General features: G+C 34.1%; 1 protein-coding gene across 3 annotated transcripts in view; it reads left to right on the forward strand.

The window, feature by feature from the left end:
• The window catches only part of DOCK4 (dedicator of cytokinesis 4), a 498,642-nt gene that overhangs the window by 273,717 nt on the left and 197,123 nt on the right, over positions 1-27,802 (forward strand). For all 3 annotated transcript variants that reach the window (XM_074268282.1, XM_074268284.1, XM_074268283.1), the window contains exon 12: positions 1,835-1,923. In XM_074268282.1, coding sequence (XP_074124383.1) covers positions 1,835-1,923 — 89 coding nt within the window. The remainder of the gene's footprint in view (positions 1-1,834; positions 1,924-27,802) is intronic.

Genomic DNA, 27,802 nt, shown 5'->3' on the forward strand with positions numbered 1-27,802 from the left:
TTTTCAACATTGCCTTTTTAAGGAACTGGAATTCTCAGCAAACATAATAGCATTAGTACTTTCAGCTTTATGTGAAAGTGTAGGTAACAAGTGTTTCGTCCATGCTACTTAGAGAAAAACAGAGAGACAGCTAAGTATATTTTCTTTGATTAGAGGAAAGACAGAATAAAAACCACAGATCCCTGCATTACCTATGTAGCTCACTACCTCTCTGGTGAACACATTTTATTCTGTATTTTTCTCTTCTGAGTGAGAGTGCTTGGTAATCTCAGGGAATATGGAAGAACCTCAGGAACATAGACTATTTATGGTCTATGTAAGGAGAACAATCAACTAAGGAGAAATCATAGACAAAATAGTAGCTTAGTTTTTAGTTTTTATTCTCTTAATATAAAGCACATGTGGGCACAGAGAGAGAGACAGAGACAGAGACAGAGACAGAGGGTGTGTGAGAGAGAGTATGTGAGAGGGAGTGATATATTTCTTCACTGACACCAAATTTGGGAGTTCTGGAGCTGAGCACAATATTAAGGCATATTTTGAAGGTCTGGTATATGAGACAAAAACATTCTGGCCATAGACTTTTTAGAAGCTTTAGTTACATTTTGGGTTTCATAGGTTTTAAAAAAAAAAAAACAAAAAAAGATGAGCAGTGATATTGCTTAGATACCTAATAAGATGCTAGCCATCTTTTCTTCTCACCCACTGAGGCAAAAGAAGGAAGGAAAAATGACATGCAAATTTGTGGAAGAGTTTGTTTCTTATTTCTAGTCACATAAAATAGTTTTATCTATTTGCAGTTTTCTAGCCACCCAAGTTTAAAAGCTCTATTTAGTGCCCTGCTGTTAAGAAAGTTGTATATGTGACAGATAATGTCCATCATGAAAGTACCTGTGAATGCTAAAATAGGTAAAATATAAATCCACAGCCTCAGATTCAGGGTATTGGAAAATACATAACGAGAATGATTTTGACTGTTTCATTTTGCTCACTGAGGCTGTTTTTTCTCAGCCTGTGGAGAGGAATGTTAGTGGCTAATACAAGGTGGCAGCTTATTTGGAAATACATATAAGGGCAAGAGACAGTGACCTGAATGAAATCTTTAGCCAAAAAAAGTTTGTAATAGAGGATGAAGAAAATAGGCATCAGTGTTAAGATTTATTTAATCTAAGAAACATTTTCTGAGCTGAATTATACTTTGTATATAAGTTCAATTTTCTTTGGTTAAATCTTGAATACATTTTGCTTTCAAGGTTGTGAGTAGAGGTTGATATGAAGCCTAATTGTTATGATAGTAGAAATCTGTCATTACCAGAGACTTCAGTAAAGGCCATTGATAGAGAAACTTTCTGGTCTTGAGACTCCCATATACTCTTTAAAACTCTTGAGGACCCTCCCAACCAAAACTTTTGTTTATGTATGTTACATCTATTTATACTTACCCTATTAAAATTAAATGCCTTAATATTATTCTGTAAATAATTTTTACTCCTGCAATCCTCAGGATCCTTAATAAAGTTCTGAGAATCACTGGTATAGTGTTGCAGTTGCCATTATTAAGTTTTGGGTTTTTTTTGGACACAGTTAGTAGCAGAGATTTCCTGGATAGAAAATGGACCAGGGTCTTATATGGGGGTTGTATCTCAGAACATTTATCATGAACATCATGGTAAAAATCTGATACAGATATTGGTTCTATGATACAAGAAAGAAATATTTATGATTGGCTCCTATTACAGAGGTTATGTATCAGGAAAGTCAGATCAGCTGTTAAGGACATTGCTTGCTGTCATGCACAATAAGACTTAAACAGGGTTTTTTTCTGTTTTCATAGGTGTAACACAGAGAGTGAATGGTATCAAATCCATGAAAATATCATCAAGAAACTTAATGCCCGCTATAATTTAACAGGCTCCAATGCAGGTGAGTTTATGCTTCAAGTATATGCCTGCATTTTGGTTGTGTTTTATCTTGTAGGTTCTTAATAAAAATGTTGAGTCTACATTCCAGCTAGTGACTCTAGGACTTCCAGGTATAATTGTATGTAAAAAGCATTGTCAAAAATTTTGCAATTAAAAAAAAGTAGCAATACCACTATCTATACATTTCCTAGATTTCTGCCAAATTATTATAAAATCTATGAAAAAAGGCCAAAGGTCTTGAACTTGTCTCTGGACTCAGGTGATCAAAATGGATATAACTAAGAGCTTAAATAAGAAATAGACTTCAGTCTATAGCTATTGTGTAGAAATTGGTATTTCACACTGAAATCTGTCATTAGTGCCCAATAAAACCTTTTTTCACTACCTATTATTGAGTGCCAGCAAACCATTTTTATTACAGTTGAAGACAAGCAGATTTGTCAAGATGTGACAAGAGGGAGAGTAATGTTTATTCTAATAGACTTTTCAATCCCAGGGAAAGGAGAGTATATCAGCAGCTTGATGGACATATCATATGAAGAAATTCAGATAGAATAGATTTAAGTTTCACTAGCACCTACTACAAATAGGGAAAAAGAAAGTAAAATGTTGAATTTGGGATTTGCTGCTTGGCCAATCATTCTCACCTGTGAAGAATTTTTTGAATATTGATTCTCATCCAACATATTAACAGTCCCTCCTGGCAAATTTAATAAGCATTCCATTTGTAACTTCATCCAAATCAATGCCAAGATTAGATCCCTGGGATTTTTAAGCAAGAAATGTCTCTTTCTCTGTTGAATCATTTTGGTCTAGTCATTCAGACAATTTCAAATTCCCCTTTTTAGCCCACCTCTCTATATTTTGTCTACAGAGATAAGACTTAAATGTTTTGTTAACATTTACATAAACTGAATTTAAATATATCCTTATTTGCAATCCAGATTTTCATCAGAAAAAGAAATTGTTAATGATGACCTAGATTTTTAGAGAACTTGAATGTTAACAAAAACCCTGATATATTGTAGGTGCTTAATAAATGTTTGATTAATTGATTCATTCCCAACCATCTGAGACTCGGAAAGTTGATCACACAAAAAGAAGGATCATACAATTTAGTCAATGACTACACTCAGGTTTCTTGAGTCTGTGAGTAGAACTCTTTCAGCAACCCCAACTGCAGATTATAAAACTCAATGAATTTTGAACTTTAGTTCCCTCTCAATTTTCTGTTTATCTTCAAATTTTCATGATCTACAGTCTCATTGATATAGATAAGCCTTTTCTTCATAGATATAATTGCTGTGCTTAAGAAAACTAATAAAAAATAAAAGAAAATTTAAAAAACCTCATCTCTCTAAAATTAGCCTGATGATGACACTGAATTCACATAGGCTGGTCCTCATACAATTAAGAGACAGTATTTGAACTTGAATTGTAATTTTGGCAGGACTTTCCAAAAACTACACTCAATTATAAAAGCCTCCACTAATTCAGTGTTAGAATTGGACTTCAGGGGATAATGTTTTCCTTATTGGACCATAGCATCAAATAGCAACAATAATTTAATTATTTAGTTATGGATAATCACATTGTTAATAATTAAATAACAGTAAATAATAATAATTTCATCCATTTAGTGTTTTAAATCAGCTAAGAGCCAAATGCATTCACATTTTCTTATTTCATCTTCATTATCATCTTGTGAGCTAGGGTATATGAACATTTTTCTGTTGTCATTTCACAGATGAGGTAACTGAGTCCCAAAGAACTTGGACTACTTGTCCAAGATCATGCAGCATGTAATAGTCCAGTCAGAACTGGAAATTCAGATTTTTTGAATTCAAGTCCAGTATATCTTCTACTGTGATATACTATTGTCAAATCAAATAGTAAATGAAGATAGAAATGACTTCTCACTGGGACTTAAATTCACTTCAAGTTAGAAGTGTCTATATGGGTTCATTTGATTGTTATAAAAACAACATTCCAGACTCGGTGGTGAAGTCAGTTATCTCCTCCCTCTCCCAAGAGAAAGGGAGGACGCCATGATTCTAATACTGATGTCCATCATAAATTTAAACTGGAAGCCAACATACTCTTGAAAACATTCATCAGCAAGATTTTGGGCACCAACTATTGAGTATCCTTGAGGGAAGTAGGAAGGAACTTTATAAAGCAAAAGGAACTACTAAAAACAGTTATTAGTTCTATTATAGTTTTGTACATCATTTTACAATTCTTCAAATAATAATGTTTAGTCAGTCATTCTTTTTTCCAGAAAAATCAATATAAAAATCACTTGAGTGTCACTTGACAGGGAGCGTTTTATGATTTTACACTGGGTATTTAAAATAAATTTTTAAAAATTTATGTAATAAAACAAATATTTTCATAACATAGTACAAGGAAGTGCACATGAAATTGCAAATCTAAAGAGAGACAATGATACATTATCAGCTGATCTAGATATGTTACCCATTTTTTGGAGGGCAGAAAAATGGTAAATATGTCTTTGTTGATACTATGAAAAATCTGAAATTAAAAAATCTTCTTAAACTCTACAAACACCAAAAGAGAGAGAGAGAGAGAGAGAGAGAAATTTTCATATACAAAATAGGACAGAAAAAAATGTGAAATCATAAAATTTTATCTTTAAATATATATGTGTTTGTATATGTGTATATATATGTATATACGCACACACATATATACACACACACACACATATATATATATATATAACACACATACATTATTTATGCACTGTATAAATACACCTGTGTGTGTGTATATTCATTCATACATAAAACAAATATATTATGTTCCTTTCCAAACATTCTTGCTTGTCTTGGTTTCCTTCTGGCACTTCTTTCAATCTATTCTTTGGATGATCCATCCTAGTTGGAGACAGAAGAGTTTTGGTCAATACACTGAATTTGTAAATATAGCTCCTACTTTGGTTTTAATTCTTCCTACTTCCTATGTAAACTTTGCTTCTTGTGGTCTTAGCAATTTATAAAATGAGGGAGTTGAAATTCATTGGATTTAGACCTATAAAAATGTTACAGATAATTTAGTATAACCTTCATCTTTTGCAGGAGAGGCAGTAGGCCAAAACAAATCAAGAGGCTTACACATGGTGACATAGCTCATTTGGGTGAGAGCCAGAATTCATAAGCAGGTTCTCTGACTCAAGATTTTTTCACTAGCCTGCCCTGACTCTTGTCCTTTCAAAATGAAATTTTTTGGTTTTTGTTTTCTGATTTTCTTATGTCCATTAATGGCATCATTGTTTTCCTGCTCAAAAAAAAAAATGGAAATATAGCTCAATAGCTCAGTGTAATGGACAGAGAGCTGACCTCAGAGTCACTAAGCCTTGGATTCAGGTCTTTCCTCTGACAAATGAGATTTTCAGGGAAGATTGATACCTCTTGTGTGAGGGTTTAATAGGATTACTCATCCATCTTTGATACCCACCTGGCATTCAAAAATGGCTTAAAAAAACTGTAGCATGTGTAGTGGCTACATCTGGTAAAAATATCTTATTACCAATAATTGACAAACAAACAAGATTGAGAGTACCTACAGAATTCAAACTCATTGTTGAGTTAAAGGGATTTCTACATTTGTAGACTTCCCCCAGTGGAGTAGGTAGAAGGGAATATTTTTTCCCCCCAACAACATGGAGGCAATTGAATCAAGTGTCAAACACTTAGACCTTGGTCAGACATTAAAAATCTCAAGGTCATCCATTGCATCCCAGCCCATTACCATTCATCTTGACTTTTGTCATGGCATTGGACTTCCATAACTTTGGGTGTTTTTTTTTAATTTTATAATTATAAATTTTTGACAATATATATGCATGAGTAATTTTTTAAAAAACATTATCCCTTGTATTCATTTTCCAAATTTTCCCCTCCCTCCCTTTACTCCCTCCCCTAGATGACAGGCAATCCCATACATTTTACATGTGTTACAGTATAACCTAGATACAATATATGTGTGTAAATCCAATTTTCTTGTTGCACTTTAAGTATTAGATTCCGAAGGTGTAAGTAACCTGGGTAGATAGACAGTAGTGCTAACAATTTACATTCAATTCCCAGTGTTCCTTCTCTGGGTGTAGTTGTCTCTGTCCATCATTGATCAGCTGGAAGTGAGTTGGATCTTCTTTATGTTGAAGATATCCACTTCCATCAGATTACATCCTCATACAGTATTGTTGTTGAAGTGTATAATGATCTCCTAGTTCTGCTCATTTCACTCAGCATCAGTTCATGTAAGTCTCTCCAAGCCTGCTGGTCATTTCTTATAGAGCAATAATATTCTATAATGTTCATATACCATAATTTACCCAACCATTCTCCAATTGATGGACATCCATTCATCTTCCAGTTTCTAGCCACTACAAAAAGAGCTGCCACAAACATTTTGGCACATACAGGTCCCTTTCCGCTCTTTAGTATTTCTTTGGGATATAAGCCCAGTAGTAGCACTGCTGGATCAAAGGGTATGCACAGTTTGATAACTTTTTGGGCGTAGTTCCAAATTGTTCTCCAGAATGGCCGGATTCTTTCACAACTCCACCAACAATGTATAAGTGTCCCAGTTTTCCCACATCCCCTCCAACATTCATCATTATTTGTTCCTATCATCTTAGCCAATCTGACAGGTGTGTAGTGGTATCTCAGAGTTGTTTTAATTTGCATTTCTCTGATCAATAGTGATTTGGAACACTCTTTCATGTGAGTGGATATAGTTTCAATTTCATTATCTGAGAATTGTCTGTTCATATTCTTTGGCCATTTATCAATTGGAGAATGGTTTGATTTCTTATAAATTAGGGTCAGTTCTCTATATATTTTGGAAATGAGGCCTTTATCAGAACCTTTAACTGTAAAAATAAAAATATTTTCCCAATTTGTTACTTCCCTACTAATCTTGTTTGCATTAGTATTGTTTGTACAGAAACTTTTTAGTTTGATGTAATCAAAATGTTCTATTTTGTGATCAATAATGATCTCTAGTTCTCCTCTGGTCATAAATTCCTTTCTCCTCCACAGGTCTGAGAGGTAGACTATCTTCTGTTCCTCTAATTTATTTATTATCTCATTCTTTATGCCTAAATCATGGACCCATTTTGATCTTATCTTGGTATATGGTGTTAAATGTGGATCCATATCTCATTTCTGCCATACTAATTTCCAGTTTTCCCAACAATTTTTTTCAAATAATGAATTTTTATCCCAAATGTTGGTATCTTTGGGTTTGTCAAACACTAGATTGCTATAGATGTACCCTTTTTTGTCCTTTGTACCTAATCTGTTCCACTGATCTACTGGTCTATTTCTTAGCCAATACCAAATGGTTTTGGTGACTGCTGCTATATAATATAGCTTTAGATCAGGTACACCTAGACCACCTTCATCTGACTTTTTTTCCATTAATTCCCTTGAAATTCTCAACCTTTTATTCTTCCATATGAACTTTGTTGTTATTTTTTCTAGGTCACTAAAATAGTTTCTTGGGAGTCTGATTGGTATAGCATTAAATAAATAGATTAGTTTGGGGAGTATTATCATCTTTATTATATTCGCTCAGCCTATCCAAGAGCACTGAATGTCTTTCCAATTATTTAAATCTGACTTTATTTTTTTGGCAAGTGTTTCGTAATTTTTCTCATATAATTCCTGACTATTCTTTGGTAGATGGATTCCCAAATATTTTATGCTCTCGACATTTGTTTGGAATGGAATTTCTCTTTGTATCTCTTGCTATTGCATTTTGTTGGTGATGTATAAAAATGCTGAGGATTTATGTGGATTTATTTTGTATCCAGCAACTTTGCTAAAGTTGTGAATTATTTCTAATAACTTTTTATTAGAATCTCTGGGGTTTTCTAAATATACCATCATATCATCTGCTAAGAGTGACAATTTGATTTCCTCATTACCTACTCTTATTTCCTTAATCTCTTTCTCGACTCTTATTGCCCCAGGCTAGCATTTCTAATACAATATTGAATATTGGGCAACCTTGTTTCACTTGTGATCTTACTGGGAAAGGTTCCAGTTTATCTCCATTACATATTATGCTTACTGATGGTCTTAAATATATGCTCCTGACTATTCTAAGGAATGGATTTCCATAACTTTGGAAGAGAGGGCTTAAGGTTGACAAGTCTATGCAAAATTGCCTCACATAAATCCAATTTATTCATAAGTCTAGACATCATTCTATGATATTACTGTTTCTCTTTGAAAAATGAAGGACAAACAACAACAACAACAGCAGTTGCCCAAACTCTGTATGTCTTTAAATCTCTCAGTGCCCCAGGGAGTTCTAATACCCTAAATTATAAAGCTAATTCTAATCTGAATTGTTAGAGCTTCTTCATCTGAAATTCCCAATGAAATCATAGGTTGTGTGTGGAACAAAAAAACAAAAGAGAAACTTAAAAGTCTCTTCTCTCACTTGATCTTCCTGAGTCTTTTGATCTGTGAGTGCTAGCCTTTTTTGTCTTTTTCTTCTAAACCTTATTGCTGCTTTTAATCACCTTTTTTCCTTCTCTTACATATAAAACTTGCTTTCAAGGATAGTGCAAACTCTTGTGTTATGTTCCCCTCTCCCTCACCCTTTGCCATACAACTCCAGGCTCTTCTGAGTCCTTAATGCTGCTTTTAATCACCTTTTCCCTTTTCTTTTATACAAATCTTAGTTTCAAGCATAGCACAGTCTCTTGGGTTATATTTTCCCCTCTCATATATCTCCAACTTCTTCTTTTAAGAACTTAGTTCTCATCATCTCCTCCACCCATTGGTTATGGATATGTCCCAAAACTCATTCCCCAGCTCTGTTTTTCTACATCTTTTTCCTCGGGAGCACTATTTCCTTTGTGTGCATCCAGCTGCCGCCAGGATGTGAATTATTCTCCAGTATAATGTTGTACCCTCGCCACAAAATATTAAAAGAACTAGAAGAATGTCTTAGTGTGTTGAGTAGATATTTTACAAATTTTCAAAAAACTTCCATATTTTACAGATTACCTAAATAATGCCTTAGTACTTTGGGATCTGTGTAAATTGAGGAAATTTCTATGTACAGGACAACATGGGTCTATTGACCTGTTATTTGTCAATTTCTGGTGGTAGTAAGCACTTAATAACTGCTCACTTTGTTTCTTTCTCTAGATAATGTCTGTCTGTCTAACTACTATAGAATTTTGATAAAATTTAGGCTCTGACAAATTTACTTCATCTTCTCTACAATCCTAATTCATCTATAGGGATAGATCTTGCTTGACTGTCATCAAAGCAAAACTCATTTAGGGTAGGGGTGGGGTAAGGGGAGAGAAAGTGGGGGAGAGAGAGAGAGAGAGAGAGAGAAAGTGGGGGAGAGAGAGAGAAAGAGAGAGAGGGGGGGGGAGGTAGGGAGGGAGGGAGAGGGAGAGGGATCAGTCAGGGGAAACAGAAACTGACAGATTATGTGAATGAATGCATCTGTTATGTCTCTTTCTCTCTCCATTCCCATATTCTTTTTACTACTAATAGCAGACTGTTTTTTCCCTGTCCCACATATCTTGCTCTTAGATCATTGAATTAGAAATGAATGGGACTTCTGAATCTATTGCCTTCATTTAATAGGTGAGGGACCTTGTAACCAGGGAAACTAAGAGATTTTTTTCCCCAAGGTCACACAAAGTTCTTGAACCCCCAGGCCTTCTAACTTCTAATCCAGATATCTTCTTCCCCATGCTTTTAAGTTCACATTTGACTTCTCTTTCTTTTCCCTTTAATTTCAGACTGTCATCAGATCTCCTCATTTTAGTTGATCAACTTGTTATTCGATTTTCCATTTCCATCATTTTATTCCTCAATAAAACTATGAGACAATGATTTTTATCTTTGGGCCTCTGGTGACTCCTGACATCTTGCCCACTCTTTCAGATAGATTTTAGGTAGAGTGGTAAAAATCATCCTCTCCAAAAATTACTCTAATATTAATTTCTCGGGGCAGCTAGATGGCTCAGTGGATAGAGCACCAGCCCTGGATTCAGGAGGACCCCGAGTTCAAATCTGGTCTCAGACACTTAACACTTCCTAGCTGTGTGACCCTGGGCAAGTCACTTAACCCCAGCCTCAGGAAAAAAAAATTAATTTCTCTTTTTACAACTTTATGGAAGTCACTTCTTGAATTAAAACTCTTGAATACTAATTGAATCTACTTCCCTTTGATCTCCTTGCCTTCAAAACCTAAACACAATGCCAAGTACACAGTTGTTTCTTAAGAAGTGTTTGAATAAATGATATTTTTTGTTTAGTCTCTTTTTTTCCAGTAGATTTTAGTTCCACAAATGAAAAGATAGTATTTGCTTTCTCTGGCATGTTGTCTTTGTCCTCATCCCTGTCTCTTTAGGCACGAGGTGATTTGTCAATATTATTGAGTGAATGACTGACTTAGTTCCCTTAGAGCTCTGAAAACAGTGGAAATGCAAAATGACATGTTGTCTAAGCTAGAGAGTTCTTGCATGTCAGCTTACAACCCTGCTGTCATCCTTGAATCCTTACTCTCATTCATCCCAAATATCCAATTCATTGCCATGTTTTGTCCTCTGGATCTCAGTTTACCCTACCTTTATGCTTACTGGAACTTGCTATTTTTTTTTTTTTCTGATTGGTTTCATTACCTCAAGACTCTTGATATTCAGTACATCTTGAACTCACTTGACAAAGTAATTTTCTGAAAGTGTAGTTCTGACCATCTTATACCACATCAGTAAACCCCAGTGGCTTCCTTTTATCTCAGAGATCAAATTTAAACTTCATTGTTTTAAATTGAAATCTCTTCACAACCTGGTGCATTTTTTGCCTTTTCAGACTTTTTATTGTTTTGCTGTTGTCTGTCTTTTATGACCCAAATTGGAGTTGTCTTGGTAAAAAAAAAAAAAAAAAAAAAAAAGCCTGCAATGGTTTGCTATTTCCTTTTCCAGCTCATTTTACAGATAAGGAAATTGAGGCAAACAAAGGTAAGTGACTCACACAGGGTCACACAGCTAATAAGTGCCTGAAGCCAAATTTAAAGTCTTCCAAGCACCAGGCTCATCACTCTATGCACTATAGTGCCACCTAGCTATTCTTTTACTCTTCTACATACTGCTTATAATCCCACATAGCCTATTTGCTGCTCTTGAGAATGTTTTATTTTTTTCCATGTTGTTTCTTGGAGATTGGGAGGAGATTGGAATATTGGGGAGGGAGATAACTTTGAAATTTCATTCGAAAATGAATTGTCTAAGCTGCCCAGACTATGTATCATTTATGTCTTTTTAATCTCTAGAGTTGTAATCATGTCCTTTTAACAGATAAAAGGATTTTTTTTCAGTTAAATAGTTTGACGTTTCTTGTCTTTTTTCCATCTCCCCAGCCTTCTAAAGGTACTTTAAATTTCTTCATTGATTATGAGAATGGGTAAAGTAATATGAATGGCACATCTCATTTTTGAAGATGTAAATTTAAATAAATTTAAATTTCTCTGATTTTATGTTAGTATAACATGTCACAATGAATATAGCTCTGAGCCTGCAATCTGGAAGAGCTGGAGTCAAATAGTTCCTTAAACATTTTTACTATCTGTGTGACCTTGAGCAAGTCACTTAACTTGTTTGAGTTAAAAGGGAGATAGCTCCTACTTCATAACATCATTGTGAGAATCAAATTAGTTTGTTATTATAAAACACTTAGCACAGTGCTTAAGAAACAGAGAATAATTTGAATATTCTCATCAAAAGGGGAGAAATATTAGGCTATAGTGAATAGAAAATCAGTTTCAAAGGCAGGAAGATTTGAATTCAAGTTCTGTCTCTGATACATAATGGGTTTATGAGGGTAAGCAGGATGTTATGCAGGTGAGTGGTATCAAAGGAATTTATAAAAGAGAAAAAGACAAAGAAAAATTATAAAATCATAAGTTAACAGGATCTATGTTGTATTGTGTTTTTATTTATTTTGTGAAATACTTTCCAATGGTATTTTAATCCAATTCCTGTCCTACTTGAAAAAAATTAACTTTATTAATTGGTAAAACTTTTTTTATTTGGAAATTGCTTGTTCTTCAGACTTAATTCTAGTCCCTGTTGTTATCCACATCAAAAATGTTCATAGAAACATTTAAAATAATGAGAGCCAGTGGTTATTGTGAATGTCACTTATCTTTAGGATCAAGCTGAATTTTGGATTTTTAAGAATATAGAAGGATACTGAGTCAATTAGATTAACTATGGAAGATTAATTTCCAATGTAATGGTTTAGAAGAGCAATTCCTGGCCATCAAGTGATGTGTTTGGGATTTAGCACCAAATGATGAAATTGTAGGTACCATATTGTGGACTGACTCACAGAAGTTTACCAAAGATGGTGTAAACCATGGACAGATTTATAAAGGAAATTTAACTTAAGGAATTTGACATAATGGGGGTTTCTGACAGGACATAGCAAGGTGGGGGTTACCAAAGCTTCCACAGAGGGTGGAGCTATCAGGCCAAACTGATCTCCATCATTGCCCTTCTCTGCTTGCCTCAAGGAGCAATTCCATCAGTGCTTTAGTCTGTCTAACAGTTGCATCCAGGTTCTCAGGATCTCATCAGTAGGACTTGGAATGAAATACATCCTTGAATCATTAGATTTTGAGCTTTGAGTTGTAACAGAAATGATCATATTTAGTATGCTACCTGTATATGTATGAGATCTTATTTATTTATATTTAAAGTGCAAAATCCAAAATTAGAAAATTTTCTGTTGAGTTTTTTTCTTTAGAAATCTCTCTTTGTTTCCAGAAAGATATATTAAGTGTGTAATCTTATTATATTCCTAGCAATTTTCTTCCTTTTTTTTGGGGGGGGGGGTTTGAGGACTGGGGCGGGGGCACCTGTGATATAACATATAGCCAAAAAATTAGTAAAGAAGTGTATGACCTCTTGCCTATAGATTCCACTTAAAGGTTTGTAAAGGGACATATGGAATTCATGATATTGTACTTTAATGTAGGAAGTAAACACTGCTGTGTAAAACAATGGAGAAGAACATTTCTTTTCTTAATGTCAGTTCGTTTGTTAATGGACAATTACCCCCATGAACTTATGTCCAAAAAATTCTATTTTTCTTTCCTATCAGTGATTCCTCATTATACTTAGAATCCTAATATTAACTTCTTTGGTTTTAATATGCACAGTTTGGAAATATTTTTCCAAATACTATAATTAAAAGCAATGTAGGAATGACTGGCACCATCTATTGGCCAGAAATATAGAATGAAAAATTATCACCATATTTCTTAATTATAAATCCAGGTTCTTTTCAGGGTACTCAATCTCTTTAGGCCTCAGTTTTCTCTTTTGAAAAATGAGAACGTTTCCATAGGGCACCTTTTAAATTCTCTTCTGTGTCTAAGATTGTGCTGCTCTAAGTCTAAGTTATAAAGAAAAAAAATTCAACTTAAATGAGATATGAAATTCATTAAATGATTTCTTGAATCTTAGCCACAAATGAACAAAAAGCATGATGAATTTTTTTTAACTAGGGAAGTTTGACTTTAGGGTTCAATATTAAGTGAAAAAAATACAAAGTGAATGGCTAGAATTTTTATAGTCAAAAGTACATTTTAAATTCTATTGATATGACTTTTTAAAATCTCACAATTATATGCTGTCTTAAGGGTTCAGAAATGCTTTTTCATCACCCCTGTGAGGTAGAGAGTACTAGTGTTATTTCCTCCACTTTAGAGCTGGAGATTGTGACTAAATGATTTGACCAAGTTTACACTGGTTGTGTCAGAAAGAGGTATTGGACCCATTTCTTCAGAGTCGAAGCCTAGTGCATCTCCTATTCTCTCAGATCGCTATTGCATGCTTCTTGACATTATGACATAATAGAATATTTGGATTTTTTTTCACAACAAAATTTTAAAACCAAGTAGTTTGCGAATCAGGGAGAATACAGGAAGGCAAGGAGTTTGGTACTTCGATTCATAATCTTTTTACCCCAAATTATCAAAATGGTGGTTTCTCAAGCATTCATACAAATGTTGACTTAGCTATCAATATGACTAATGTTAAAATAAACTCACCAGCCCTACTTGTTTTTAGTTATCATTGATATTCTTTGAGTCATAACTGAAAAATTTTAGTTAATGGTTTTCTCATGATAAGTGTTCCACTGTTCAGCAGGTAGAAAGCCTCGTACTATTTTTATGAAGTCAACATTCATATTATTTCATTTTTTAGTGAAGTTATATTTCTAAATATTGAAACAAAAAGACTAATCAAGTGATAATTAACAGAAATTTACCATATCTAGCTAGAAGCAGCACACAGAGAGAAGTCACCAATGACAAGCTTGGACTGCCAGGAGTGAACAAACTTGCTTACACTTACTTAAAGTGATGCCTTAATGATTACTTGATGCCCTTTTTTGGTGTGAGGACACCTTCACCCTATGGAGATACTACCCCTATTTATGTCATCTTGTTTTATGAAGTATATAATCTATATCTTTCTACAGAATATTCACACAGAGTCCTTTCTATGTTCTGGAGACTTTGAGACTCTCATAATTTCTCAAACACACCAAGATAGTACTTGGAGGATCCATTTGTTCTTGTTGTTTTTCATTATCAATATGTGATAGATAACCTGCTGTTTTAGTCATAGATATTTCTGGCAGTCTCTTTTATTACAATTTAATTTTTCAGAAACCAACTAGTAGTTGGACAGTCCATTTGAGTCTCATTCTCAATATGTGACCAGATCACCTGCTTCTTTTAGTTATATCTGTGGCAGTATCTTTTACTCCAATTTTTACATATTAGTTATGAATGGTGATATGCCATACTCTGACACTTTTTGTTTTCACCATAGGTAATGCTATATTAAGTATTTCTAAATTTTAAATTTTAAAAATAGCTTCTAACTTGTTCTTTTGCATTAGGATTTTTGCCTGAGAAGCCTGGCAGAATAAAATTCATATTATGGAGCTAACATGGTAATGTTGGAAAGCACATTAATTTTGGAGTCAACAGTCCTGCATTCAAATCCTATTTTGGACCCTTATCACGTTTGTGATAAGAACTTTGGCCAAGTCATTTAATTCCTCTAGGCCTCAGTTTCCTCATTTCTAAATAAGGCTGTTGAGGTTAGCCATCCCAATATATTGTGAATATTAAGAATAAAATTAAACCTATTCTTTAAAGAGTGTTCCTATAGCATCCAGATACTTCCATTGTCCTGATCAGTAATGATTACTCACATATATGTAGCATTTTATAATGGATTCTCTTCATTTTATACCTGTGAATTCAATAGTATTAGTATGTTTATTCCCATTTTATAGATGAGTAAACCAAGGTTTAAATCTGAAATGATAGGTCCATGGTCAGGAATATAGTGGACATTGCACTTCAGTCTTTAATCCAGGATTTCCTGACTTTATAGCCTGTTTTCTTTTGATACCATGGAGACAAAGAGATGGACTATGCAAATTAGTATTGTTCAGAAACTATATATTTGCATACTTTTCATAAGAAGAATGTAACCTTTTCATAAGACCATATTATATGAGTTAGGAAAATATATGTTAATATTTTGCCCTTATTAATTGGATTTTTGCTAAGAGGAGAAACTTCACAGTTGAGTGCATTCCTGATTAAAATGAAAATTAAGGAAGGCCCAGAATAAAACTCAGAATTGTAAGGCACTACTTTAATAATTGCATTTCTTAATCTCTTTCTTTAAATAATAATTTATTCATTTTAATCGAACTTTTTAGCAATGGTGGTTCTGTTCTCCAAACAACATGATATGCAATAATTAAGAACTCTAGTACAAGCAAATTTGACTTTTCAGCATTCTCTTTCTGCTTAAGGTGAAATGAAGGGTACTGACACCATGTGTTTTGCTGATGGGGGGGGGGGGAAACAGATTATTGAGTATACCACTTACCCTCTAGTTGTTATTAATCGGTTGATCAGCAAAGATGGCTTGGGACATTGCAGAAAAAAAGGAAAATTGGTTTTAGGACAGTCATGACCTAGAAATTCCAATGACTTGTTGAATTTCTCATATCATACAGAATAATATGTAATTACAAAATAATGTTACTGTTTTGTAAACTAGTACACTAGACTTTCTATATTCATTGAGTGTGAGTCTATCAGAATAGTTGCTTTAGAAGACTATTCAGTTTTTTTCAATGATATCCTCATTTATCAGAAATTTTGGGGAATTCCTAGATTTCAGCAGAGTTCAAAAAATATGTTCTACCATGGCAGCCAAACTGGAGTAATTGTATAGCTTCTTATACATGTTTTCATATATTTCCTTAAACTAGAAGTTCTTGACCTGAAGGTTTATGGACATCCAACTTTGAGGGCATCTGTGAATTTGGATGGGGAAAAATATTTTCACTGATCCTTAATTTAAATGTAACATTTCCTTCAGTTATTTAAACTCTTATTCTGAAGAAGAATCCTTAGGTTTTTACCAGACTACCAAAGGAATCTTTAGTACAAAAAAAGGTTAAGAATCCCTGATTTAAACTAATGAAGTTGTTTTAAACACTTATAAATTAATTATTCCATTGTCAGGGAGCTAAACTTATATATCTCTTTATAAATTATTAATGTATAAGGATGTGGAGGTCTTTATAGTGCTACCAGTAATATTCTACGAACAACAGAGGTATTTTAAGTTCCGTTTTCAAATTTCATGAAAATAATTTAAAAGCTAGAAAATAATTGTTAAAGAAACTAATAACTTTATCTTTGGGAAGTTTTGCTGACACCCAATGGAAGTTAGCGATGTTGCAATATGAGAAGCTTAACTTCTTCATGCTATGTTTTGTCTTATTTTTCCTTGTCAGATAATTATCAAGAAATACTATTTCTAAAGTGACTTGAAATCATCTTTTTGCTATTCATCACAATTTTTTTTTGTATTTAGTTTTTAAGAATGTTACTTTTCTCTTTTTTTCTTTCAATTACATCTTTTTCATACTATCATACTTTCCTGATAGTTCTGCTTCCTTTTTTTGGCAGCCAACACTTTTTCTGATATTTTTAGATTGTCTTCAGCCCTTCCTTCCTTACCTTTTTTTAAATAGCTATTCTAAAAATATGTTGTTTAGCAACAGTTTTTTTCTTAAAACATCAATTCTTTTGTTTTTCTGATTTTATTCATCTTCTGAATTCATTTCAAACATGTCATGATTAGTTATAAAAATATATATGAATTCAGAATGTCACAGGACTGTTGTCTTTGAGTCTCATGCTGTGAAACCTTGGGTCCTGAGAATACTTGGAAAAGAGATTGAGTAGCGGAAATTGCCCTGGTGGTCATTCATGTCCTGTATTAAAAATAGCAGGTAAGTTTCATGCAAATTGGAAAGCAGATGAAATCTGAGGGAAAATAAAGTTGTTCATGAAGAAGCCATATCTAACAATTCCCTCAGTATCACAAAACTAGTAATAGATGTTAAAATTTGTTTGCCTCATTTAAATGTGCTGTCATCACATATTATTGCAATTTCTTACAAACTCAGGCATGTATATGCATGCTTCCTTTATGTGATTAGGTAGAAATCAATTGATCACAGCACATATGCATGATTACATAATAACTATCAAATAATATTTGTCAAATATAAATATTTATTTTCAAATATAAATATAATTATATGGACACATTGCTTGCCTCTCTCTTGCTTCACAGTCATTTCTAAGAAATACTGTACCAATTGAGATAATATTTACAAAAATTACTCAGCACATAGTAGCTGCTATATAGGAGGCAGTTAGATGGCTTAGTAGAGAGAGCTTTGGACCTGGAGTCAGCCTCAGACACTTACTAGTTGTATCATCCTGGGAAAGTCACTTAACTCTATATGCCTTAATCCACTGAAGAAGGAAATGAGAGCCCATTCTAGTATTCTTGCCAAGAAAATCCCATGGATAGTAAAAACCACAGAGTCATGAAAAGTTAGACATGATGGAATGACTGAACCACAGCAATGGGTGCTGTAGAAGTCCTAATTTCTTCCCACTTACATTATCACATTAAGCTTTTGAAGGAGAGATATTAGGTATCATCTCCATTTCACAGATAATAAAATCACGATCACAAGTTAAAGGATTTGCTTAAGGTCCCATACTTATCAGTAAGCAAACATTTATTAAATGCCCGTGTGACAGGCATGCTACTCTTAGGTGCTGGTAAGGTGATGTAAAAACAAAAATAAAATAGTTCTAGCCCTCAAGGAGCTTGTATTCTCTTTGGAAAACAGCACAAACACCTGTCGGTACAGTGGTATTCATCATTAATTGCTATCAGAAGGCATGAAAATGATAGGTACCAAATGAATTTTTCCCATCAGGAGTGCATCTTCAATCTGTAGGCTAATTATTTTTCCCCACCTAATCCCCCAAAGGAATGACTGTGGAGAAACCTGGCTTGGTTCCTCTCCTCTTGACCCAACTCACATTTTGAGAGGAACTAATATCTTTTTATTCTCCCTATACGCCATGCTGTCCAAGCTTCTTTGGGGGAGAGAAGGGCCTAGATCTGAAAGTTATGGTCTGGTGCCTTGCACTGCCCAGAGCTCTGGCTGCCCCCAGGGGCTCAGGTATGCCCAGTGTTCTGGATCCTCCCCAACTGCTGCCACCTCCTCCTGGGCTCCACTGCTGCTTGTACCACACAGCTACTCCTGCTCCTATTCCTTCTCCTCCTGCTGAGCCTGCCAAATGCTGCCTGCCCCTTCTGGTACTATATTTGGGGAGCTGGGAGACTGTTCTTCAGCCACCTTGCAATAACTGCCCCAGACTTATTTTTATACCCTCCTCCCTCCACCCCTCACCTCAGCTCCAACCTAATAGGTCTATGCATATGTGGGGAGGAGCTGTCCATGGCCAAGGGCAATAGCAGCAGCTGGCCCGAACAGGTTGCCTGGCCAACCTCACATCCCTGCTACTCAGCCAAGACAGCTACCAAGTGTAGCAACCAAGCTGAGCAAGAGTTAAGTGCTGAAGCATTCTTTTCTTGTTGAAATGTTTTGAGTATTGAATTCATTGAGTTTTGAAGCAGATAAGTGCCAAGGTATCCTTGCAAAGGCAAAAGATAGAGAAAGCAAAAGGTAATTTCTGGTTTGGGGATGAGAACTAGCAGGTGAAATAGATGAGGAAAAGCATCTTCTAGGAAATGAGCCTTTTGTAAAATAGGGATTTGTAAAAGTAGGGATTCTAGGAGGTGGAAGTGCAGAGAGACTGTATTTTAGGCATGGGGGACAGAACTGAGCAAGGGAATGACAATGAGAAATATGAGTAAGGAACAAAAGGTAGAAATGTTATGAATAAGGAATCAAAAGTAGACAAATGCCCAATGAAACAAATTACAGTTTCAGTGTTCTTTCCTTTGAGATATGCTGCCTGATATTTTGCTTTTGTACCACTAGTCAGGAAGTATTGATTAAACTCTACTTTGTATCTCTAATTTATTTAATGTACCTGAGTACAAGCCTTTCTTGATTCCTAAAGTTAATAATGCCATTCCTCCCCATGTTGTACTTAGTTACCTCATGTTTATTTCTATTTATTCTTTTTTCTTTATTTTTTGTCTCACCAATTATTATTGATGTTGATAATAATTATTATTATTATTTATGTAATACCTCAAGGTTTATAAAATGTACCACATATTATTTCATATAATCCTATATGAGTTAAGACATTTTGGTTATTTCAGTTTTTACAGATGGGGAAACTGAGGCTGGTTCAGATTAACTAGCTTGTCCAGGATCACTCTTCTAATAATTCTCCAACATAGTATTTAAACTCATGTCTTCCTGACTCCAAGTATCTCTAATATCTAGAAAATACCTGGCATGTAGTAAGCTGTTAATAAATGCTTGTTTGATTGATAGGCCTAGAATTAAGGAAACAGCAGCAAGAAGACTAAAGAAGGGACTCAGAAAATTTTCTGGGGGAATTGAAAAATCTTAGTGTCTTATTAGATTTGGGGTATAAAGAAAAGAAGGAAATTTATTAAAAAAATCAGTTAGGTAGGGTTTACCACTTGTGGGTTGTGGGTCTCTTAGGGTTGAAGAGTTAATATAAAGAGAACCATAAATCTATATGGGATGAATAAATAATCTCTCTCACACACATTGATAAAATACATGAAGATGAAAAAGTTACCAGAGATGCCTTTAAAAGAATGTGTTTTATTCATTAATAAATGGTAGTATTCATGGTGTGACCTCATTTTTGTAAGTCTCTATTTCTTTAACTATAAATTGAGGAGGTTGGCCTGATGACTTCTGAGATGACTTCTAGTTGTAACTCTATTTTTCTAAGATCCAAAAATTAGCCATTGTTATCTTTTTGGTGGAGAGTGGTGATAGGAGAGATGCTTGACAACAAAATTAGTAAAAAGTAGTTATTTTTTAAAAGTGATCATTGGTTTCATAGGACCACTGAGTTAGAGCTAAAAGACACCTTGTAGGTTCAAATCTCTTATTTTAAAGAAACTGAATTGCAGAAACTTCTCTTTTACACTGGTTTGAGAACTAGATTTGGAAGAATTATAATAGTCTCTGGTTTTAGAAATGTTGAATTTAAGATGATTTGTTTGAGAAATTGGTTCTCACCATTTTATAATTTATATATTTACTCATCAGTAAATACATGTCAGTCATTTTTGGAGTACATTCAGGATTCTTTTCTATTCACAGAATGTAACTGCATTTTAAAATATCAAATCTATGCCTATCAGGCATGAACTCTCCATTTATAAAGAAAAAAAATACCCCAACAAAAATTACTGATTAGATGCGTCCAGTTTCTCCATTTATTCTGGTACATATACATGCATATATGTACAGGTACTTGTACATATATACACATGTATGTACATAGGTTTCTTTCTCCGCTTTGTTAGAGTTACAAATAAAGAAAAACTATCCCAAACATTTTGTAGCTCCATTAACATTTAGAAAACTACTGGGACACATGAGAATCTCCTATAATTCTTTAGTGAAATGTCAAAGAGAAGAATCTTTCATCACAAGTACTAGAGGACACTCATTTTAGAGTATAAAAAACCTCTGCTGAGTTCAGATTCTGACCCTGCCAATAACTACCTGTGTGACTTTCCAATTTTCTTATCTAGAAGTTTGGTCAGAGTAATTGTGATTGTCAAGGTCTTCTTCAGTTTCGAATTTTGATACACGGGAGAAAATGATGTGCTAAAATATTTTTAAGACTAATTATTTACAAAAATCCCCCAGTCTTCTGATTTTCTTATTAATTCTAAAACATTTATGAAGTTTTCAGATATTTCTGACATGTTGAGAAACTTACTTATTCTCATGTCTCATATGTGTGTGTAAATATATATATGTAATATATATATATATAATCTATATATTCCTCCTTTTTAGTAATAGATGAATTTTTTAGTTATTTTAGTTTAGTAAGAGGGCATTTTTATATAGATTGAGTTGTTTAGTTCTTTTTTTATTAAACGAACAAAAATCTAGTACTTCATAAATGTGACCTATTTCAGGAAATTCCTTGTAATTTGAATTGCTACCAGCAGGACATAGTGGTACACTGGTAATAATAAAAAAATCATATACCTAAAAAAACATATTATTTTGTGGTAACATTGTAGGGTCTACATGATAACTTTTCTGGAAATTGAGTTAATGATATAGCAACTTCTGTTTGAGATAGTGATCAACAAACCTCAAAGATCAAAAACAAACTAAGTAGAGTCTTATATACTCATACCACCTCATACTCTCTTTGTCCTATTCTTAAAATACCAAAAGAAATTATATGACTGGTTTCTTTTTTCTTTTTTTTTTTATTTTATATTTCTTGGCCAGAATTAAAACATTTTTTTTCTTTATTGAACATATTCTATATTTCTCATGTACACTTATGGTTATCCCTTTCTTTCTTCCCTCTTCCCTCCTCCCTTCTTTGTTCCCTCTTTTCTTCTCCCTCCCTCTCTCTCTTTCCCTCCCTTCTTCATCCCTCTCCTTCCTTTATTGACTCTCTTCTCACTCTGTCTCTCTCTCTCTCCTTTATCCCCACCCTTGCCTCCTTGGCTCTCTCTGGTTCTCAGTTTTTCCACAATTCTGAAATAAATTCTAGTTGCCTCTTGAATGAATTGTGTAAGTTTGGTTGCCCTTTAATTTAGGTTTCTATATTTGACTGTAATTGGTACTTAGAAGAACAGTATGATTTTTCTTTTTTTTAAAAAATATATTCTTCAGATTATCACAAGACTTTATAAAATACTAAAAGTAGAGAGTAAAGATCATTTTTTGTCTTAGTTATCGTACTTTATGAAAAAAATCTATTATTGGGGAAAATAAGAAAAATAAGTATGTGATTCAAAACTATTTTTCCTTTGTTTTACATAGATCACTCAATGACAACTGTTGGTTGTAATCATTAAGTTTAATTAGTATGTAATGTATTGGATAATTAGCCTTAGAATCTAGATAATGTGGTTTCATACTCTACCATGGCCTAAATTGTCTAGATGAGCCTGGACAAGTTAACTTACCATCTCAGTGTCTGACACTGAAACTCCTAAAATCTGTCATCTGAAGTGTAGTTGTTGAAAAGATTTCCTTTTCAAGTCTTCTATGAAATAATGAGATCAAAGGGGACAAAAATCCCTCATGTGATAATTTTTAGTATGTATAGGACATCAATTAATCAATCAACATTTATTAATCACCTAACAATAAAGACACTTAAGAGACTTTGGATAAGGCTTCCTGGAAAGAGAGAGAGAGAGAGAGAGAGAGAGAGAGAGAGAGAGAGAGAGAGAGAGAGAGAGAGAGAGAGAGAGAGAGAGAGAGAGAGAGAGAGAGGAGAGAGGGAGAGAGGGAGAGAGGGAGAGAGGGAGAGAGGGAGAGAGGGAGAGAGGGAGAGAGGGAGAGAGGGAGAGAGGGAGAGAGGGAGAGAGGGAGAGAGGGAGAGAGGGAGAGAGGGAGAGAGGGAGAGAGGGAGAGAGGAGAGAGGAGAGAGGAGAGAGGAGAGAGGAGAGAGGAGAGAGGAGAGAGGAGAGAGGAGAGAGGAGAGAGGAGAGAGGAGAGAGAGAGGAGAGAGGAGAGAGGAGAGAGGAGAGAGGAGAGAGGAGAGAGGAGAGAGGAGAGAGGAGAGAGGAGAGAGGAGAGAGGAGAGAGGAGAGAAGAAGAGAGAGATCTTAATTGGGATTTATAAGTAACACACTAAGCTACTTTACATGTGTTTTCTCTTTATTTTCATGAAGATTCTCTTCTGATTTGAATTACATCAGTGAGGTAAACATTTTGACTGTTTTATGCTTTTTGTTTGTGACTTGGGATTGTGTACTTTAATTCTGGGTGTTTATAAGCTCAGGGCAGCTATTTAAAACTTGGCTTCAATAAGTGTGATGCTAAAAAAAAAAAGTCTACATCAGAATAAATACATAGTCAGAGAGTTTTCTTTGTACTTAATGAATGAAAGCTGTAATTTTAAATGTTTATAGGGAATTATGTCTAGGAGTCATTACTATTATATTTTCCTTCTGGGAGCCTTTATTGTGCTGCTGGCAAAGGAACTTTTGTCAAATAAATCTTAGGTGCTTACTGTACTTTTTATCCTCTATTTACTTATCTTTCTTAGTAAAAAGAGTTTGTTTTTAAAAGAGGTTTTGAATAGGTCCCATGACCTAGATTGTAAGTGGAATATGAATATGGGAGCCTGTTTAACTTATTTAAGCACTTAATTTTTATTTTTTTTTTTTCGATGCTATTGGATTAAATGACTTGCCCACATTCACATAGTAAGTGTTAAATGTTTGATTTGAACTAAGGTCCTCCTGTTTCCATGACTGGTGCTCTATCTACTGTGCTATCTAGCTACCTCCAATAAGCTTTTTTGTTTGTTTTTTGGTAATTATGGTGATCTAAGAAAATTAAGCCTCTAAATTTTTTTCCCCCTGGGGAAGGGAAGGAAGAATGGGGTAGAGAGGGAATAAACATACCAGGTGCTTTTACAAATATTATGTGATTCAATCCTCACAATGATCTTGCAAGGTATGTACTTTTATTATCTCTATTTCACAGTTAAGGCAACTAAGGCAGACAGATTAATGACTGGCTCAGAGTCACACAGCTAATGAGTGTGTGAGGCCAGATTTAAACTCTGCTTGACTTTGGGCTCAGCCATCTAGCTAGCTGCCTCCATATCATCATATTTCCTTTATTTCATTGGTACAAAGAATAATCATTATATTAATAAAAAAAACAAAACAAAACAAAACATAACTTCCAGGAATAAGACTAGTATGAATCACAAGAAGATAATTCCATATTATCATATTATATAAGTCCATGTCCTGAAAGTCTGAGAGCAGTTTTAGGCAGCATTATTGGCTAGTTATATTAAGACTTTTGGGACATCCCATATTAGGGATCTATCTTTCAGAAGGTGATAGCCTTAGTATATTCTGTCAGAGTCACACCATACTGTGTTTAATTTGGGGAACCATGATTTAGGAATCAGTTGATGAGTTGGAGAAAAATCTAAAAGAAAGCATCAAAAATGGTGAAAAGCCTTTGTTTCCATGATTTAGGAGGACTAGTTGAAGGAAATAAGAATATTTAGCTTGGGGAATGGGGGAACTTGTATAATCTGTACCCAAAGTCAGAACTCTCTTAAAGGAAGATAAATCTCATTGTTTACTATTAGGTGATCTGGTGTATAGATTTCTATTTCCATGCAGTCAAAACAACCCAAGGTCAACTTCTTTTTCAGACATTTATTATTCACTATGGAAAATGTAATTGAGCATGGCCCCTAGAGCTCACTGTGGCTACTGCTTTCACCAGCTCCATCACATATTCATGCACATATGTCAATTGAATGTTATTTTATCCTCATTCTTTTTTAAAAAATTACTTTTTTCGTATTAATCTCTAAAGTCCCATATCGTTATTTCCAAAGATCATGCAATAACTATTGTTGCATATGAAATTTTAATGAGTTTGATTTAATACATTGATGCTTTTGAGACCCTGAAAATCATATATGAAGCATGTGGAGAATCTTTGGACCCTTTTGGACCTTTAGTTAAACTACAGGTATTTCATTTTGTGTATTTTAATGGCTCCTGCAAAATATGGCCCTGTAGAAAATTCTCTTGGAGGCTTATAGAAACAAAATTAAGGTTATGATTATGTTTAAATTAATTTGCAGTCACTGAGCAAGTTTGGTTAGTTCATATTAATGTGTTCAATGTTGAGTTTTTAATAAAACATGAAATAGAGAAAAAGAAAGAAATGGTCATGTACAAAGCTTCATAAATAGCAAGCTTAATAATAGCACATAATAGTAGGCACTAGATTTCATTTATGTACTGGTGCAAATGCTCTACTTTTTGTTATTGAGTTTATTGGTAACAGAGTTGCTGATGTATTCAAAAATTAATTTTGCTGCTAACTCTAAACAATGCTGAATTAGCTACTTTGTTTACTCTAAGAATAGGACTCCATAAAAAGCCTCTAAAAGAATAACCTTAGAAAGAAGAGCCTTAGTTTCTATACAAAAATTACCAGTTTATTAAACACCTGAATATGCATTGGAAATATATTGTTCTTTATTAGAATGGAGAAGGGAAAAGGAAGGAAATCTGTCTCTCTATTTGATTCCTAAGTATGATCCTATGACTTATAACCCATAAGCATCTATCCAAATATTTCTTTTGGAACTTCAGGACATAGTTGATGTATACATCTCTATAGATGTGGTTAAAAGGTTCCAGCTCCCATTTCAATACTCAAGGTAACAGTGAATACCAAAAATAAGACAGCCTTTATTTTACACCAGGAAAAATACAAAACAATGTAAATAACTCTTAGTACCCCATAAGAAATTGATAAAATTCTCTTTCATTTCTTCTGAGTTGACCCTCTCCCTTAAAGGAAGGATTCCCAAACTTTGAAGAAATTTTACATTGTTCAGAAATTCTTCTCTACTATAGTTAAGAGGCTGGACTTATTTCTCAATCTTTTCTGAGAGTCACATTGTAGAAAGGATTTACCACTTTCCTCTCTTTACCATTATTAGCTGCATTGGCTCCCTGCCCCACCTCCATAACTAGGTCTGCTCTTAGCTCTGCTGCCATCTACTGTGCTTAATTTGTTAGTTCTTCAAAAAAAAGGGAAAGTTTTTGCAGTAGAATAAGAACAAAAGGGAAATTTGGAACCATAATTTGTCTCCCACTGCAGAAATTTAGCCACTTATGTTCAATGATATGCAAATATCCTTACAAGCTTTAAGAATTTAGGAGAAATCCTTAATCCTCTCAGTGAGGTGCCAATCTACATAACTATGCTCTTTATTGGAAGATGTACCTCCCTCATTTAGTGTCTCAGGATACTGCCCTGATCAACTTTATATAATATTCTTCTCTATTCAAATAGAGAACTAGAGCTACAGGCTAATAACATTGGTTGAGCTCATTCTCCTAGGAAAGGAAGGTAGATTAAAGAACTCAGAGAAATTTTCTAGGGAAAGTAAAGATTATCATATGACCCTCTCATTTGGAGCTTAAAAGAATACTTAGTACTATTAACATAAATAAGGAAATGAAAAGGATTATCTGCCTTGTTTGGTGCAGAGGACAAAGGGAATTTTAGACACTGAGTTTGAGAAAGCAACAGAATATCTAGTTCAATTGTCTACATAGCTGAAAATGTGGTACTAGAGATTTAGAGAGGGCAGAACTATCTATTGATACAGATTTAGAAATTATCCATAGAAGGGTGATAGTTAAACTGTGGGAATACATATAGTCACCAAGGGAGGGAAAAACTGGATTAAGGAATGAATAAGAAGATTGTCAACTTCATAAACCATTTCTGTCTTGAAATAGACCTATTATTCATGAAAGTGCTGAAATTGTAAAATTTGTAAGAGATTTAGGGGAACTTTTCCTTATTAACATCAAATAGTTATTTTGTTCTGGTTAATCAAAATTTTAGTTGTGGCAACAATGATTTAGTGGTATTCAAAAATATTACTTAAATAGCATTTTTTGTTGTTGTTTGAAAGGGATCTTGTGCATCTTGAACAGTTTAGTGGCCATGTCTTTGATTAAGCAAATTCATTTTGTTGTTGTTATATATTGTATTGTAATTTCATTTTGTGAAAGTGAATCTGATGGCATAGAAAAGCCTCAGTAAGATTGAAGGCAAACATTTAGGGTTCTCTAATTTTGCCTGACTAGGTTTCTCTGTCACCCAGCTCTTCTTCTGGAGTAGTTGGACCACTTGAAAATGACACTTGTGAGGTGACTTTGTAAGACTTTCATTTGAATTTCCAGAACCTTTCATAATAAATATTGCCATTCTTTCCTTTCTGGCACAATTATAAAATAAAAGATCACCTTACAGATTTGTCCCTATCCTATCTAAGTTCCCTTTTCTTTTTAACATTCTTTTTGATATTCCATATTGGTTATATGCCATAGCCTGTTCACAGCCTTCACAAGTCACTGCATTGCTCTCTGTGTTATATTTATTTTTCATTGTTTGGAGACTGATGTATTTCATGCCTCACAATCACACTGCTAGAATTATGGTTTTCATAAACTTGGGCTGTTGTTTTCTAGAGAAGTTTGAACTTGTTTAAAAAAAAAAAGAAAGAAAGAAAAGGAATAACAGATACCAGCATGGGAAGAAAGGATTGACTGATCTCATGATGAGGTATTTAAAATGGACAAAGAGTTCCACAGCTCTGAAGTGAAACAGAGGAAAGTGAGAAGAACCAGAACAATTTAAACAACA

This window comes from Sminthopsis crassicaudata, chromosome 5 (assembly GCF_048593235.1).
Source record: "Sminthopsis crassicaudata isolate SCR6 chromosome 5, ASM4859323v1, whole genome shotgun sequence".
Classification (NCBI taxonomy): domain Eukaryota; kingdom Metazoa; phylum Chordata; class Mammalia; order Dasyuromorphia; family Dasyuridae; genus Sminthopsis; species Sminthopsis crassicaudata.